The 17,578-nt window shown below is 36.7% G+C and overlaps 2 protein-coding genes across 4 annotated transcripts; both read left to right on the plus strand.

The window, feature by feature from the left end:
- Nucleotides 1-3,608: 3,608 nt before the first annotated feature.
- Nucleotides 3,609-7,038, plus strand: LOC125145170 (E3 ubiquitin-protein ligase TRIM39-like). Its single transcript, XM_047816062.1, has 7 exons — nucleotides 3,609-3,676; nucleotides 3,912-3,996; nucleotides 4,337-4,893; nucleotides 5,074-5,169; nucleotides 5,265-5,498; nucleotides 5,595-5,757; nucleotides 5,851-7,038. The coding sequence occupies exons 2-7, from the start codon at nucleotides 3,930-3,932 to the stop codon at nucleotides 6,384-6,386; spliced, it is 1,653 nt and encodes a 550-aa protein (XP_047672018.1). The 5' UTR covers nucleotides 3,609-3,676; nucleotides 3,912-3,929; the 3' UTR covers nucleotides 6,387-7,038.
- A 4,487-nt stretch (nucleotides 7,039-11,525) lies between these two features.
- On the plus strand, nucleotides 11,526-16,784 carry LOC125138363 (E3 ubiquitin-protein ligase TRIM39-like). 3 transcript variants are annotated; one of them, XM_047816025.1, is made up of 8 exons: nucleotides 11,526-11,681; nucleotides 11,939-12,014; nucleotides 12,422-12,978; nucleotides 13,304-13,399; nucleotides 13,492-13,725; nucleotides 13,822-13,984; nucleotides 14,373-14,408; nucleotides 15,956-16,784. In XM_047816025.1, the coding sequence occupies exons 2-8, from the start codon at nucleotides 11,948-11,950 to the stop codon at nucleotides 16,501-16,503; spliced, it is 1,701 nt and encodes a 566-aa protein (XP_047671981.1). In that variant the 5' UTR covers nucleotides 11,526-11,681; nucleotides 11,939-11,947; the 3' UTR covers nucleotides 16,504-16,784. The 3 variants fall into 3 exon arrangements, with proteins under 3 accessions (XP_047671981.1, XP_047671983.1, XP_047671984.1); XM_047816027.1 differs by having other exon boundaries at nucleotides 12,438-12,978; XM_047816028.1 differs by having other exon boundaries at nucleotides 12,441-12,978.
- The last annotated feature ends 794 nt before the right edge of the window (nucleotides 16,785-17,578 follow it).

Consider the following 17,578-nt stretch of genomic DNA (forward strand, 5'->3'; position numbering starts at 1 on the left):
ATGTCTGACAAAGGCTTTGTTCTTCTTTCTTCTGTTTTAAAAAAATCTTCAGATACTATTGCTCTGGGGAGGAGAGGTCTCTCATGGCCTTGGCTCCGCTCCAGAGGATGAACTGGCCGCTTGGGCTTCACTGCTTGGACCCTGATGAGTATATGACAAAATAGACATTTTGGAAACGTTAATAACAACAAATAGCTCTCATGGAAAAGCCTATATTATTGTCCCTGTCTCTTCCAGTTATTTCTGGAAGCAAAAAGTTATTCTCTAATGGGCAGTGGGAAATAGAAAAATTTAACAAAGGCACAAATAGATTAAATATGCTTGGCTTAGTCCAAAAAATAAAATAAAAAATAAAACAGCAATTATCATTAGGATAAAAAACTAAAAAATTATAATATATTAAATAAATCAAATTTAAGTTAGATACAAAAAACAAACAAACACAATACCTGCTTTTGAATGTCCACAATGTCCGTGGTTAGATCATCGTAGATTTTCTGAACACAGGCTTCTTCCAGATCAGGCAGGGACTTGAATCTTGGATCAAGTGCTGTGGCTCTGTGCAGATAATCCTGAACACCAGGGTCATTGTATCTGCCTTTAAGGTCTTTAGTGATGGCTGCCTTAGCTTCTTTGATGGTGGTACTGTCCTCTGCACTTGATGTCATGGATTTCAGTATCATCTTCTGCAGTGGGATAATCGTTGAAACTGAGGGGGATGTTTCTGTGCTCATGAGGGTGATTACATTCTTCAGAGGTTTGAGAATATTAATGAGACCCTCTGCCAGTTTGGTCTCACTTTCAGTTAACAATGCAATGTCCTTGACTTTCTTCTTCATATCCTTGTCCATTACTGCAGAGTAGATGGCAGCCTGTTGCTCCACAGAACGGTCTAACATGTCATATATGGAGTTCCAACGAGTTGTTACATCATGAATTAGTTTGTGAACAGGCAATTCCAGCATATCCTGCTTGGTTTTCAGGACATGGGCAGCTGTTGTGCTTCGGTTGTGCTAACCACCTTCCTAACCTTCCCCAAGAGTCGGGATACTTGGTTTAGTGAGATTGCACTTTTGGCTCCAAGGTTAACTGCTAAAACTGCTGCTAAATCAATAGCATTCACTATATTTTTAGCATTATCTGTAGTAACAGCAATTATGCTATTTCACCCGTCTGTCAGCATTTCAGAGAGATGCTCACTGATATGACTTTCATAAATGGGGCGTGTCTGCAAAACGCAGCTTCTCATTTCCCACTCCGAAGTAATCTAGTGAGCTGTCACCATGAGGAATCTTTCAGTGGCCCTTGAGGTCCATCCATCTGTAGTGAGAGTGCATGTGTGACATTAGCAGAAAGCGGTTTTAACGTTGACATGGGGGATAAAAACAAAGAAAGAAAGCAAAAAAAGGCTTACAATAAGGCAAGAAGTAGGACCCGTGTTAATATAGGATCAGCTTTCCAGCGCTGGAGAGAACTGAAGGAGTGGGAAGTTGGCCGCATATTCAAAGATTGGAGTTTCCCGAGTCAATAACTCCTGAGCTAAACGCTGTTACTACACAAATAACACCTCTTTTCAACACAATGTTTACCCATATTTCTTTTTTCCATGTTCGTTTTCTTTCCTTTTTTTCCCCTCAACAGTCCATATAGGCCCCCACTGTCAAAGCATGCAGTCCATTCAAGCAGCTCCACTCAATGTTGGCACTGGGCAATATATTTGACCCCCCCAGTATATGGTGATGGTGTAAACAGTCCATAAGGTTGAAGGATAGCACGGTGCTGGAGTAGCTGGTGAAGGGGTCCTTTTGTTGAAGCATTAATAGTTCAGTCCCAACACAACTAGTGAGGTAGTAAAGTCCAGCTAAGTGACCGGCTGACTTCTCTACTACCAGCCTGCTGGAGGGTAAAAGGTTAACAACAGCCATTGTATACAAAATAAATAAATAAATAAATCTTAAAATCTTAAATAAAAAAAGTCTTAATTGAACATACACTCAACTTGTTTCCTTAACAGCAAAATAGTTATCAACAAAATCCACCCAGGTTACAAAAAGGGAACACATAAAATAATATTTCCACAGATGAAATGCATCAATAAGTCGAGAACAAAAGAATTTGTCAACAAACTTTTCATTTTGGCTTTTTTTTCTAAGTCTTATTTAGTCAATCAATTAGTCCATTCCCCGAACCTCCTTGGTGGTCTCCTGACTCATTTCGGCCTACCCCTCATTTGGCCGTTCCATTTTTAACAGTCCCTTTTAAATCCTGTTGCACCTTGCTACCTTCACTCCTCTGAACTTCGTCTGTGTCCGGCTCTGTCATCAGCACACCGGTGTCATCCATGAAAGGCATGCTGGATGGGCCACCGGATTTAATAACACAGATTCCTCATAATGGATTCTGGATCGTTGCTCTGAGAAATGAGAATCAGTGTACGTTTGTGCTGATCCCTGTGTTCTGCAAAAAAAGCTAAACTTGTCCCTATGATCAGTGTTAATTTCCAAGTATTTTAAGAAAGTAATAAGATCTTGTATCTAATATTTGTCAAGATTGTCTTAATATGTAGAGCTTGAAAGCTGTTTATACATGATCCTAAAAGACCAAATATTTTTTTCTGTCTAGTATATGATGTGTTTTACTTCCACATCAGTACAATCCTTCATGTTACAACTGTTAATGGTTATTTTAATTCATCTGAACCTGTGCATTTGGCTGTCAAATTGTCACATTAGAATTAGAAACTCTTAACAATTCTGTTTTATTCTACTTTTATGTCAAGGCTTGGACACTGCTTTGGGACAATACAAAATCAGTGAGAGAGTCAGGACAGAAGGATTGGGAATATAAACCAGCAATTTTTCAGATAAATGCATACAATACATAAACATTACAACTTTTGTTAAGTAATGCAATGCTAAATCAAGTGATTGGCTAGTTATTTAATATATCTAACATCAAATAAAACAATATATATATATATATATATATATATATATATATAAATAAAAAAAACACATCTCCTCTCACAATCTTTTTAGCATAACCTCGCCCTCTGATTGGTTGATTCAACAAGGAGCCGAAACACAATGACTGCAGCAGAATAGTGATTCCAGCTCTGTTCGATTAATCAGATTATTTTGTGAAAGGATTTAGAGTAAAATTAAATATGTGAGAAACTGTCAAATGTGTGTTCATTTGATAATTTTGTGGTTATTTAAGATACATTAATGTCTTGAAATAGAGAATTTTATTGACGGAAATCATAAACTATAATATACAGGAACTATATAGGAACTATAAAGATGTTTAGATATTAATACCACAAAAAGCCTAATAAATCATATGATGCAGGAAGAAAATAACCTTTTGAGTTACTTATAATGCATGTGTTGTGAACTGTTTAATGTGTTTATTATGGTAATATTCTCTGCTTTATGTTTCCAAAAGTTTAGTCTATTTTAAACATAGCATACTGTGATAAAATGAGGGATCTTCCTTAGGTTAATTTAGTACACTACGAAGTGAACAAGGAAGTAATATACCAGCTAATTGAAAGCGAAACTGAATAAGTTGCTAGTCATTAGTCAGAAATATAACTACGACACAATTACCACTTCAAGAAGAGTGTAAACACAGACAATTCTGACATTCCAAGAAAAACAAGGAGAGCAAAAAGGTAGGTATTATAGAGCTTAATAAAATGATTAATTAGTATTTTAGTACAGGAGACCATCAGACATTTAAAGCAATGTAAAGTTTAAATTTGGCAATAATGGTGTAATAACAACTTTTTTTTAACAACTATTCAATATGCTTCCTAATGATTGGTTCCTAATTCACTTTTAAACCCCAGGTTCAGTAGCTCATACATACTATTAAATGTGTCAACTGAACAATTTCTTGATGTAAAGGTTTAACAGGAGCATAAAATGGCGGAACCTTCATCACCAGATCCAAAAAAACGCAGACGGAAAAGCATGGACACACTAGATTATTGTAAGTAACATAATCATACATAAAAATAACTTTGTAATGTGTTCAGTTAAACTAGTTCAATGGAGTATACAGTGGATTTTTTCACAATGTTAAAGAAACCAAAAGTAACCTGGTATGAAGGTGTTTGTGAAAGAAAATAGAAAAACTTCGAAAAATAATAGAATGAAAAGTTTTAAATACTGAGTGTGGACATTGGGCACACACTGTTCATCAAACTACGTATATAACAGAAACACAATGTTTTTCTTTAAACCCAGTTCAGTTAGACAATGTGTGTATAATGTGTAACTTAATACGGTTCTTAAAATTATATATTTCCCTTATAATCTATGAAATCTAGGTTCTCATGACTCCAGCAGTCTTCTGTCTAAAGAGCAGCTGCTGTGTTCGATCTGTCTGGATGTGTTCACTGATCCAGTCACCACTCCATGTGGACACAACTTCTGTAAGAGCTGCCTTACACAGTGCTGGGACAAGAGTCAACACTGTCTCTGTCCAGTATGTAAAGAGAAATTCACCAAGAGACCTGAACTGAAGATTAATACAACACTGAGAGAGGTTGCAGATCACTTCAAGAAGAAAAGAGACTCTGACAAACCTGAGGTTCTTTGTGATGCCTGCAGTGGAGAGAAGATCGAGGCCCTGAAATCCTGTCTGGATTGTGGCGCAACTTTTTGTAGAACTCATCTAGAGCCTCATAATCATGTTTCCAAATTTAAGAAACACAAACTAATAAACCCTGTGGAGAACCTGGAGGACTACATATGCCAGAAACATGAGAGAGCTCTGGAGCTGTTCTGTAGAGATGATCAGACGTGTGTGTGTCAGTTCTGTACTGAAGGAGACCACAAGAATCACAACACTGTTCCAATAGAGGAAGAGAGTATAGAGAGGAAAGTAAGAAACACTGATTTATGTATGAATTTGTCCAGTAGGTAAAGATCTTCATCAGTGTAAATCCTATTACTGAGATGAAATTAATGTTAAGCCTTGTACAATTATTCAGTTGGATTGTATTTTCCTAATGAGTCTCTGAAAGGATTACATGTTATATATTATCTTTCTCTCTGTCCTCAGACTCAGCTATGGAAAACACACACAGTTGTGCAGCAGAAGATTCAGTACCGACTGAAGAAGATAAAAGAGATCAATCACTCAGTAGAGCAAAGCAAAGTGTGTACAATCATGACATGAGTTTATTATGTAGAAATGAACAAATTACACTAACAGTGTTATCTGATGGACATGAAAATGTGTTCCTCCTTTAGAGAAGCACAGAGAAAGAGAAAGCAGACAGTGTTGAAGTTTTCACTGCTCTGATTCGCTCCATTGAGAGAAGTCAGGCTGATCTGGTGGAGGTGATGGAGGAGAAGCAGAAAGCAGCAGAGAGGCAGGCTGAAGGACTCATTCAAGAGCTGGAGCAGGAAATCAGGGTGCTAAAGAGGAGAGACACTGAGCTGGAGCAGCTCTCACACACTGAGGAGCATCTCCACCTCCTACAGGTCAGTGTTCCTCTCTCTGCTCACTGACAATGCAGAACATCACAGAACAACACTCACCATGCTGAGGGATTTCTCCTCTCTTCTGCTCTCCTGTAGATTTACTCCTCCATGTGCAGCCCTCCACACACCAAGAACTGGACTGAGATCAGTATTAACACTGATGTGAGTGAGGACACTGTGAGGACAGCTCTGTCTCAGCTTCAGCAGTCTCTGAATGAGAAAATCAATAAAACACTCGATGACAAGTTAAAGGAAACTGGTGAGAAATCTCTACAAATACTCATAAATATTAATGAATATGATCTGATTATTTACCTGGTTACTCATATTACGCACTGTGTGTTTCTCTCAGTGGATGTGACTCTGGATCCTGATACAGCTCATCCATCTCTCATCCTGTCTGCTGATGGGAAGCAAGTGACACATGGAGACACACGACAGAATCTCCCTGATACACCACAGAGGTTTGATCAGTGTTCATGTGTTTTGGGAAAGCAGGGTTTCTCCTCAGGGAGATTTTATTATGAGGTGCAGGTTAGAGGGAAAACTGCATGGGATCTTGGAGTTGCCACACAGTCCATTAACAGGAAGGGGAATATTATATTAACTCCTCAGAATGGATTGTGGACTGTGTGGTTGAGGAATGGGAATCAGTACAATGCTTGTGATGATACTCTTGTCCCCCTCAAACTGAGAGAAAAGCTGGAGGTTGTGGGGGTGTTTGTGGATTATGAGCAGGGTCTGATCTCCTTTTATGATGTAAAGTCCAGATCTCATATCTACTCTTTTACTGGTCAGGTTTTCACTGAGAAACTCTATCCATACTTCAGTCCTGGTTTAAATGATGAAGGTAAAAATTCAGCACCACTGATCATCTTACAAAATTAACCAACTATTAAACAAGGAGAATAAAATAAATATTTTACATATTCCCTTTAAGTAATGTAGGTAGTGTGTGTTTTTATTTTAGTGTTCTTATCTCAGTTGCACTCTAGGCTGTACTCTGAGAATTAGTGAACATAGAAAAGGGGTTTTCTGTAGTATCTTGCTGCTACATTACTGTTATGGAACTGATGCATCTGCTATACAGGTTCATTATTAAACAACTTTAATCGGTTTGTAGTGAAGTGATATCGAGCACAGTGAAACATAGTTATAGCAATTTCTACATTTATGATGTCTGACGGTTTCAACTTTTTTTGGGATTAATTTTTATTTTCTTCTCTGTTGCCATGTTGATTAAAATCATAGTGCATTTTGAAATGTCAGAGCCTGTGTTCCAGTGATTCTGTTCCCCTGTTTCTGTCAGTGCGCATCTGTATTTTCTCCTGTTGCAATGTTGATTCTCTTGTGTATATTCATTGTGTTAGTTTTTTGTTTGTTTGTTTGATTTCATCAAGGTAATTTCAAGTCGTATCTACTGTAAAATCGTTTGTAATTAAATACATGTACAGGTATAAAAGTAATGATTTCACTACTGGAAAGTGATTTTTTTTCCAGTATATACCAAATGGTTTAAAATTAAAATATTATACCAATATTAGTTACATGTCTGTGTTTTATTAACTCATCACACTTTACCACAGTGGCAAAGCTCTGGGGCAGATTTTAAAGTCTGGCCCTTGTAAGAATACAGTGAATGACTGCCTTCTTCTAAAACACTGTATTCAGAGTAATATCATGAAATGTTTGTCAGTTAAGGTGCAGAACTACAGTTTATTGAGAAATGCATGGCACAAAGCTAAAAATATGTCTGTAACCATTATCTCCAACCTTAGAAATTATGGATTACTGTACAATGTGTTGGTTGTGGTTGAATCCATAAACAGAGTTTACTGAGAGACAAATCTACAAAAATAAGTAAGGAAAAGTTGAGAAAACATGCAGACAATCCAATAACCAGTAGAGACAATCATGGGGTATGCAACCTAACTAAAAATCCACAATCCAAAAACAAGAAAACCAAAATCACAGCAGCAGAGTCAAGTGGAGGAAAACCTCATGAGAATGTTATTATTAAAAATGTGGGATACTGCAGGGTGAATATGGCTGTTGCAGAATTTCTGTCGCTTGTTTGATCCTCATTTCCTCTCAGGAGAGAGCTTGGAGTTCGGTGTTATTCAGGGCTTCAAAAATTAATGATCAAATCATGCTGGATGTGTGAAAAGAAATGTTGTCAATGCAATTCAGTGCAATCACATTCAGCCAAACGTACATTTATAAATGTTATATTCAAATAATAAAATTCAATAATGTAATGAATCTAATGCACATCTACTCACATTCATTTTTATACAGGCTAACATTTATAATCTATTTAGTAAAAATTTAATGAAAAAAATTAATTTTAAATTGTGTGCTGCTAAATCCTTAATATGTTTTTTTTATATAATAGTATTGTAATGATGCGTCGTAAGGTTGAGGATCAATTTGCAAGCTTTATTAACACTCGTAGTACAACAGGTAAGGGTCAATATCAGCAAACACAACAACGTAGGTGAGGCAGTAATCGGAGTCAATAATACAGGCAGAAGGTCAGGGCAGGCGGGAAGCAATCGGAAAAGAAGAAAAACAGAACAGAGCTACAAACCGGAATAATCACAGGAAAGGAAACGCTCAGACTGAAAGCCGTAGCAAATCGAGACTTCGCACTGAAATCAAGTTCAAGTTCAGTTTATATACCTGTAGGCAGTGGTGATTGGAAGCAGGTGGCAGTGCAATCAGTCTCCGTAAGAGGATTGTGGGAAATGCAGTCCGGAAAATACAAATACTCGGGAAATGGTTGCCTCTGGTGGTGATCGGAGGACGAGGCAGGCGCCTCAACCATGACAGGTGTATTATTCTGTTTTAACATTAAATATAACATTTTGAATATTCCTCATTTACAGGAAATATACAGTAATTCAGTAGTAGAGGGGTATATAGTAGTCCCCTACTATAATAATAATAATAATAATAATAAGAAGAAGAAGAAGAAGAAGAAGAAGAAGAAGAAGAAGAAGAAGAAAAAGAAGATGAATCTAGACACTATTTCTGTAACAAGTATAAAGAATGTGAAATTGAATGTGTCAATATAGATAGAAAGATAATAAATCTTTACGGATCCTTGTCCACTTCAGAAAAAAGACATAGAATGAGAGAGAGAGAGAGAGAGAGAGAGAGAGAGAGAGAGAGAGAGAGAGAGAGAGAGAGCTTTTATTTCTTTTTCTACTAAACGTAAATGTTGTTTTTATGCAAGCCAAAAGAGTTAGTGTTTTAATAGATTTTTTTTTAAAAAACATGGTGTCTCGACCTTAGAGTCACTTAATTTCTTTGAAAACCTAAAACGTACAAGATATTTATCTCTAGAGACAAGATAAATGTTTCAAATCAACTCAACGCTTAAGTTTTTTTTCACTGTTTATTATATAGAGCTTGTAGGTCCCACTGTATTTTATTTTTTCTTTCCTTTCAGGTAAGAAAGTCTTGAACTAATAAACTCTTTTCTCTTTTCTTTATTATATTGGCCTGGGACACCCTGAGGAGATGCCATTGTACAGTTATTTGTATGAATACAACCCTAGACAGGGTCATAAGAGTAATTTCTCATATGCTCAACTATCTGATAAACAGACCCTTTGTTTTATTTTATTTTATTTTTTCAGAGAAGCATGTGATGCCCACTTAAACCTCCAGAAACTCCACTTCAGATTACACACTGTAGTTAACAAACACAGTTACATGATCTACAATGAAGTCAGCATAAACATTTCACCAACTTGTTCACAGTCACCTGAGTTCTAATCATGCAAATCTGTTCCCCTTCACACACACCTTTATAAACAGACAGGTCACTCAGCCAGTTGTAAAGTACTGTGATGCTCAATGTGCCTTAACCTGCTATTCTGGTTGTTGATCTTGCCTTACTGTCTAGTTTTTGAAGTTGCCAACATTGTACTTAAAGATTGGTCTTGATGTTCACTGATTTCTGTATTTGTTTACAATATGTACAACATAAGGAATAATAATTCAAACTGAGAATACATTCCAGGAATTCTGAAACTCTGGAATTTCTGAAATCAAAATCCTACCCACTGATTGGTCATGTTAACTAGTAGTGGTGACACAGAGGCAGAGGTGGTGTTATTCAGGAAGGATAATCGTGTGATTATGTGATCAGCTGCTCATCCGATTTTTTTGTGTCAGAATTAATTACTTTGTCTAAAAACAACTAATCTTTCATAAACCCTCTTAGAAATGCTAGTAAATATGATTACATTTTTTAGGAATAATAATGATTTAACTTTGATTTACTTGCATTCTCACATCACAGTCCATTTACGGAAAAGTGTGAATCACACTGATTACACAGAATGGATTCTTGATTGCAGCTCTGAGAAATGAACATCCATCTAAGTTTCTGTTGAGCCCCCAGTGCTGGTCCTGATGTCTCTCTCACACTGGGAGAGAAGATGGAGAAGTTTGTGGATTATGAGGAGGGTTTAGACTCCTTTTATGACGTATAGTCCAGATCTTATATCTACTCTCACTGCAAAATGGCTTTCTTGGCTTTCATGAAGGAAGTAAAAACTCAGCAATATGCATCATCTGTAGTTTGGACAGGATAAATGAACCTCACCAAACATTTCCTGCATTTCAAACTCATCATTTCTTCATTCAGTAAATCTGAGGAACTGAGTTTAATAAGAAAAGAACAAAAAATTCAAATCCCAAACAAAAAAATTCCTCAATGGTGGTAAATAATATTCTTGCATGTTCTATATTCTGGCAAGGGTTCCCTCTGGTGGGTCTGAGGGGGAATTGTTAGCAAAGTTGCACAAAATCAGATCTATCTGATTTAATATACATCAAATAATTATAACAATGTGGTTATTTTAAGTGCTTCTGATTCTACTTTGTTGAACAGATAAACATCATAAACAATGCCTTATGTTGTTCAGATGTGGTTTTAGATACTTTTTCAAACATTTAACTGTATAAGAGGTTCTGTAAAATAAATTACAAATGAAAGGTAAACTGTAATATTTTACACTCAATTTGTCTTTCTTTGTTTTGATTCTCTGCTCTTTAGTATTAAAGCTTAAAATGACTGTTCATTTTCAAATGCTTTAAAGCAAGTAATGAGACCTTGCCTATACTATTTGTCAAGATTCTCTTAATGGGTAAAGTTTGAGAGCTGTGTTTACATGATCTTAAAAGACCAAATAATTTTTTCTTTTAATCTGAACCTGTGCATTTGGGTGTCATGTTATGACATTAGGGTTAGGAGCTCTGTTACCTGTTCTGTTTTGTTCTATTTTTATTGCAAGATTTAGACTTTACTACTTCTGTTCAATAACTTTATGCTAATTATTTACTAGATAGCTGATATATCCAAAATCGTGTAGGATACAGTATCATGTGGGATGTGGTAACCTAGTGGTTACAGTGTTAGCCCCTCCAATCAGTCCCTTTTGCCCTGACTTTAGAATAGTGCTTAAGGAGTTGGACTACTGACCGGAAGGTCATGAGTTCAAATCCCAGGTCCACGAAGCTGCCACTGCTGGGCCCCTGAGTAACTTAACCCTCAATGGCTTAGTTGTATAAATTCTATATTGCATGTTATAAAATCTGTGTAAATATATATATATATATATATATATATATATATATATATATATATATATATATATATATATATATATATATATATATAAAAATCAAATCAATCAAATCAGCCCAGCACTGCAATCGTGAGTAGTTCAAACAGTCGATTCCTTGACAAAGCATTACACAACACCTACATGTAATCATTCACAGATATATTAATGTTTTGCAATAGAAAACATTATTTAGTGAAATATCGCACTATAGGGATGTTTAGATATTAATTCCATAAGTAGCCAGGAAGAAAATAACCACAGAGTTATTAATCTAACTGAGTGATTAATGCTTACTTATTATGATCACATTCGCAGATTTATATAACTATTGTGGTAAGATGAGGGATCCCCCTTATGTTTATCGAGTCCAGTATGCAGTAAGTAAGGAAGTAGTATCATTTTCCTGTAACTGAAAATGAAAGTGAATATGTTGGAAAAGATACGTCGAGTTACAATCTCGCTTTTTACAGAAGAATATAACTACAGTACAGAAAGACTTCAAGAGGAGTGTAAACACAGACAAGTCTGACTTTCAAAAGAAGTAAGGAGAAAAATAAAAATATGTACTTTAGTGTTCAATGAAAGTGTTAAGTTGTATTTCATGCTAGCAGATAAACCTTTGTTAGAATGATGAACTGAACAGAATCACACATTAAAAGCCCAGAAAAATATAATTTTGACAAACAACCAGCTTTTAAACAAATTTTCAGTATCCTTGCTTATGTAATTCATCTTTAAGATACCGTGTTTAACAACTCATACATACTATTAAATGTGTGTAATGAAAAATTTTAACAGGAACGTAAAATGGCAAAACCTTCATCACCACAACTAAGAAAATGCAAAAGGAAAAACATGGACACACCAGTCTATTGTAAGTAACACAAATCATACATGAAAATCACTTTGAAACATGTCCAGTTAAACTAGTCAGTTAAGTATACAGTGAAGCTTTTTAAAGAAAACCGCAATCATCTAGCCTGATTGTGCTTTGTGAAAAGCAAAAACATTTCTAAGATAATTAGAATTTTAAAAAAAATGTGTGTGTGTTTGTGTGTTTGTTTGAGACAGAGACAGAGAGAGAGAGAGAGAGAGAGAGAGAGAGAGAGAGAGAGAGAGAGAGAGAGAGAGAGGTTCCATTTTTTCCCCTGAAACCCAGTTCAGTTAGCCAGTTCATGTCTATAATGTGTAACTCAAAACATTTCCTAAACTATAGATATATATATATATAGATATATATATAGATATATATATATATCCCTTATAATCTATCAAATCTAGTTTCTCATGACTCCAGCAGTCTCCTGACTGAAGAGCAGCTGCTGTGTTCGATCTGTCTGGATGTGTTCACTGATCCAATCACCACTCCATGTGGACACAACGTCTGTAAGAGCTGCCTTACACAGTGCTGGGACAAGAGTCAACACTGTCTCTGTCCATTATGTAAAGAGGAATTCACCAAGAGACCTGAACTGAAGATTAATACAACACTGAGAGAGGTTGCAGATCACTTCAAGAAGAAAAGAGGTTCTGAAAAACCTGAGGTTCTTTGTGATGCCTGCAGTGGAGAGAAGCTGAAGGCCCTGAAATCCTGTCTGGATTGTGTTTTGACATTGTGTAAGTCTCATCTAGAGCCTCATAATCATGTTCCAAGACTTAAGAAGCACAAACTAATAAACCCTGTGGAGAACCTGGAGGACTACATATGCCAGAAACATGAGAGAGCTCTGGAGCTGTTCTGTAGAGATGATCAGACGTGTGTGTGTCAGTTCTGTACTGAAGGAGACCACAAGAATCACAACACTGTTCCTATAGAGGAGGAGAGCAGAGAGAGGAAGGTGAGAAACACTGATTTACATCAATTTTGGAAATTATGATAGATAACTAATTTATCCAGTAGTAGATAAGTGTTTAAAGATCCACATATTATCAAGTAAATTCTTAAACTGAGGTAAAGTTAATGTTATTAAGCCTCTAACATTTAGTGCGCAATTAAACAATTGGATTGTACTCTTTCCTACATGGCTGTCTAAAATGAATACATGACTACATGAAATTGTCATAATGTATATGTGTAAAGTAAATGACTAAATATTTATATAAAAACATTTTAAACAAAGAGAAATCTATTACTTTATATATTGTCTTCTTCTCTGCTCTCAGACTCAGCTGATGAAAACACAGACAGATGTGCAGCAGATGGTTCGGGACCGACAGAAAAAGATAAAAGAGATTAAAGACTCAGTAAAGCTAAGCAAAGTGTGTACAACTGTGAAATATCTGTTACATTCACTTTTTTATTTTGTAGAGATGTGTTATCTGATGGACGTGAAAATGTGTTCCTCCTTTAGAGAAGCACAGAGAAAGAGAAAGCAGACAGTGTTGAAGTTTTAACTGCTCTCATTCGCACCATTGAGAGAAGTCAGACTGAGCTGCTGGAGGTGATGGAGGAGAAGCAGAAAGCAGCAGAGAGGCAGGCTGAAGGACTCATTAAAGAGCTGGAGCAGGAAATCAGTGTGCTAAAGAGGAGAAACACTGAGCTGGAGCAGCTCTTACACACTGAGGAGCATCTCCACCTCCTACAGGTCAGTGTTCCTCTCTCTGCTCACTGACAATGCAGAACATCACAGAACAACATTCACCATGCTGAGGGATTTCTCCTCTCTCCTGCTCTCCTGTAGGTTTACTCCTCCATGTGCAGCCCTCCACACACCAAGAACTGGACTGAGATCAGTATTAACACTGATGTGAGTGAGGACACTGTGAGGACAGCTCTGTCTCAGCTTCAGCAGACTCTGAATGAGAAACTCACTAAAACACTCGATGACAAGTTAAAGGAAACAGGTGAGAAATTATTTTTTGTATTTTATTTTTGAAAAATAGGTGCATCCTGGTGGTCCAGCAGCAGGTCTCATTGCTGGGTCCCAGGTCTAATTCCCAGGCAGGGAGCTTACCTGGCCAGTGCAGAGCCAACTCTAAGTGCCGGTCCCAAGCCTGTATAAAACGGGAGGTTTGCATCAGAAAGGGCATCTGGCCTAAAACTTGTGCCAAATCAAGTACGCAGAACATATGATCCGCTGTGGCGAGCTCTTAAAAGGGAGTAGTCAGAAAGAAGAACAACATACCTTTGAGATATAAGTCTCTAATAATAGTCTCTGTTATACATTTTAAAAAAATACATATATAATAACTGATCTGAAATCTAATGACAGTGATGTTTTGTTGCAATTAGTTTCCACAGAACTGAAGAGGATTCAGCAGTATGCAGGTACAGTGAGCTTTCTGATTTCCTCTCATATTAAAATGTACATATCAGCATTACACCACTGCATCATCATACTTATTTTCATCTGTAGATCTCTCCAGATAAAAGGAGTATTAAAGTGTCTCATTATCCTACTCACTATAGCTCCTTATTACTGCCATGCACTAAAGCCCTTAAACCCTTTTCTACTTTAGAAACACTGATCATCTTCTTACATTTTACTAATAAAATAATGCAGGAAACATGAATGTTTGTACGGAGATAAAATTTACAGGTGCTGGTCATATAATTAGAATATCATCAAAAAGTTGATTTATTTCACTAATTCCATTCAAAAAGTGAAACTTGTATATAATATTCATTCATTGCACACAGACTGATATATTTCAAATGTTTATTTCTTTTAATTTTGATGATTATAACTGACAAGTTAGGAAAATCCCAAATTCAGTATCTCAGAAAATTAGAATATTACTGAAGACCAATACAAAGAGAGGATTTTTAGAAATCTGGGCCAACTGAAAAGTATGAGCATGTACAGCACTCAATACTTAGTTGGGGCTCTTTTTGCCTGAATTACTGCAGCAATGTGGCGTGGCATGGAGTCGATCAGTTCGTGGTACTGCTCAGGTGTTATGAGCCCAGGTTGCTCTGATAGTGGCCTTCAGCTCTTCTGCATTGTTGGGTCTGGCATATCGCATCTTCCTCTTCAATCCGGCATTTTGTTCCCTCTTTAAATCCTCGCCTTCGAGCTGCTCCTACGCATCGCCGCTGCTGCGATCCAACACCCTCCTCCGTCCCCGACTCCTCCGGCCAGAACCCGTCGCCAGCGCTGATCAAATTCTTCACTTATTATGCCCCCCCCCACACACACACACCCCCTCTCTCTGTCTTCATTCAATGAAAAAAAAAAAAAAAGTAACAAGCATTCATGCCTCGCGCAATACATGCGCACGGACAGGCGTGAAAAATTCTCCCAGAACAGAACCATTCTGCCAACACTAACTGTACGCTCGCACAAACCTTCATTGACAAAATGGTCCTGACTGAAATCAACTTTTTGATGATATTCTAATTATATGACCAGCACCTGTATACTTTTACTTTAATTAACATGTTAAAACGTTCATTAATTTTCCTGTCGAATATAAATTTAGTTTCTCTGTTTTTTAAAATGATGTTATATTGGTGTTTCTATCAACTTTTGAGTCTTGTGTTCTATTCCAAATCCTAAAATATACCAGTTTTTCCTCAAAAAATGACTCCTCTGTCATAATCTGTGACTATTATTATGTATTTGCAAATAACAAAAATTGAAGACAAATAATTTTTACAAGGAAAGTATTTTATATTTCTCATCTTTGACAGGCTCTTATAGACTGTGGAAGTTTTTAACTTTTTTTCAAGTGAAAATTTAAATACATTTCATTATTTAATCTTCTACAAATCCTTTTATAGATCAATCATGAATATGATCCACTGGATGATGATTCAGTATTTTATTTATTTTTTTACCTGTTTACTCATATCACACTGTGTGTTTCTCTCAGTTGATGTGACTCTGGATCCTGATACAGCAAATCCATATCTCATCCTGTCTGCTGATGGAAAACAAGTGACTTATGGAAAGAAGTTTAAGAATCTCCCTGATACACCACAGAGGTTTAATGCAAGTCCGTGTGTTCTGGGAAAGCAGAGTTTCTCCTCAGGGAGATTTTATTATGAGGTGCATGTTAGAGGGAAAACTAAGTGGGCATTTGGAGTTGTGAGAGAGAACATTAACAGGAAGGGGTGGATTATTCTGACTCCTCAGAATGGATTCTGGGCTGTGGGTCTGAGGAACGAGACTCAGTATAAGGCATGTAACGATCCATTTGTCTCCCTCACACTGAGAGAGAAGCTGGAGGTTGTGGGGGTGTTTGTGGATTGTGAGCAGGGTCTGATCTCCTTTTATGATGTGAAGTCCAGATCTCATATATACTCTTTCACTGGTCAGGTATTCACTGAGAAACTCTATCCATACTTCAGTCCTGGTTTAAATGAAAGAGGTGAAAATTCAGCACCACTGATCATCTCTCCTGTATTTAAGACTAAATGAATTTTCACCTCACAAATTTAATCATCTAGTAAACAGTTAGAATAAAACAAAATCTTTTACTTTTACTGGTATATTGTAGAAATATTTAATACTGGGGGGTTTTTTTGCAGGGTGGAAAAACAAATCCTCTATCTGCTGTAAATCTCATCTGTTGGTACAAAGATGAGATTATGTCTTCTATCAAAAATGTTCTTATCTTGTTTTTCTTTGCCAATTTTACAGAAATATCCTGCATCCTTTATATAATGTTTTATTGGATTAAAATTTTTATTGGAATAATGTATTCTGTATTGTAAAGTGTTACAGAAAAATAATCAACTCCATTACAGTAAGAATGTTATGTTTAAAAGTGGGACCATATTACACAACTCTGTCATAGTACAGTAGAGACAGGGTATAAAGAGACAAGGATGAAACATGGTGCAGTACATGCATGACCTTGTATGAAGCATAGTGTCATAAAAATATAGCATCACTGATCGTCTCTCCTGTATTTAAGACTGGATGAATTTATACCTCACAAATTTAATCATTTCAATCAATCTATTAAATGTTGAGAATAAAAATTACAGTATTTTACTTTTTTTATTTCAATTTTTAGAAATACATATTCCTTTCTGCACAGATTACCGTGACCAGAATACCCGTGAGGCAGTTCCCCTCATTGTGCTGAGTGTCACGTGATGTCATGTGACATGACCAGAATACCTGTGGGGCAGTTCTCCTCAATGTGCTGAGTGTTTTGATATGTCACATGTCCATGTTGTGCAAATTTTTAATTTTCACGTGACCTCACGTGACGTCACGTGACGTCACGTGACGTGACCAGAATACCCGTGGGGCAGTTCCCCTCAATGTGCTGAGTGTTTTGATATGTCACATGTCCATGTTGTGCAAATTTTAGATTTTGCTTGTTTTGGGGGCGGGGCTACACGTGACGTCACGTGACGTCACCAGAATACCCCTGGGGCAGTTCCCCTCATGGTGCTGAGTGTTTTGATATGTCACGTGTGCATGTTGTGCAAATTTTTGATTTCACTTGTTTTGGGGGCGGAGCTACACGTGACGTCACATG

This window comes from Tachysurus fulvidraco, chromosome 1 (genome assembly GCF_022655615.1).
Source record: "Tachysurus fulvidraco isolate hzauxx_2018 chromosome 1, HZAU_PFXX_2.0, whole genome shotgun sequence".
Taxonomy (NCBI): domain Eukaryota; kingdom Metazoa; phylum Chordata; class Actinopteri; order Siluriformes; family Bagridae; genus Tachysurus; species Tachysurus fulvidraco.

Bases quoted from the DNA above. Each gene is read 5' to 3' on its own strand.
- LOC125145170 (XM_047816062.1), top strand. From the start codon at position 3,930: ATGGCGGAACCTTCATCACCAGATCCAAAAAAACGCAGACGGAAAAGC. The intron at 5,170-5,264 runs GTGTGTACAATC...TTCCTCCTTTAG, and splicing joins ACTCAGTAGAGCAAAGCAAA to AGAAGCACAGAGAAAGAGAA. The intron at 5,499-5,594 runs GTCAGTGTTCCT...GCTCTCCTGTAG, and splicing joins AGCATCTCCACCTCCTACAG to ATTTACTCCTCCATGTGCAG.
- LOC125138363 (XM_047816025.1), top strand. From the start codon at position 11,948: ATGGCAAAACCTTCATCACCACAACTAAGAAAATGCAAAAGGAAAAAC. The intron at 12,979-13,303 runs GTGAGAAACACT...CTCTGCTCTCAG, and splicing joins AGGAGAGCAGAGAGAGGAAG to ACTCAGCTGATGAAAACACA. The intron at 14,409-15,955 runs GTACAGTGAGCT...TGTTTCTCTCAG, and splicing joins GAGGATTCAGCAGTATGCAG to TTGATGTGACTCTGGATCCT.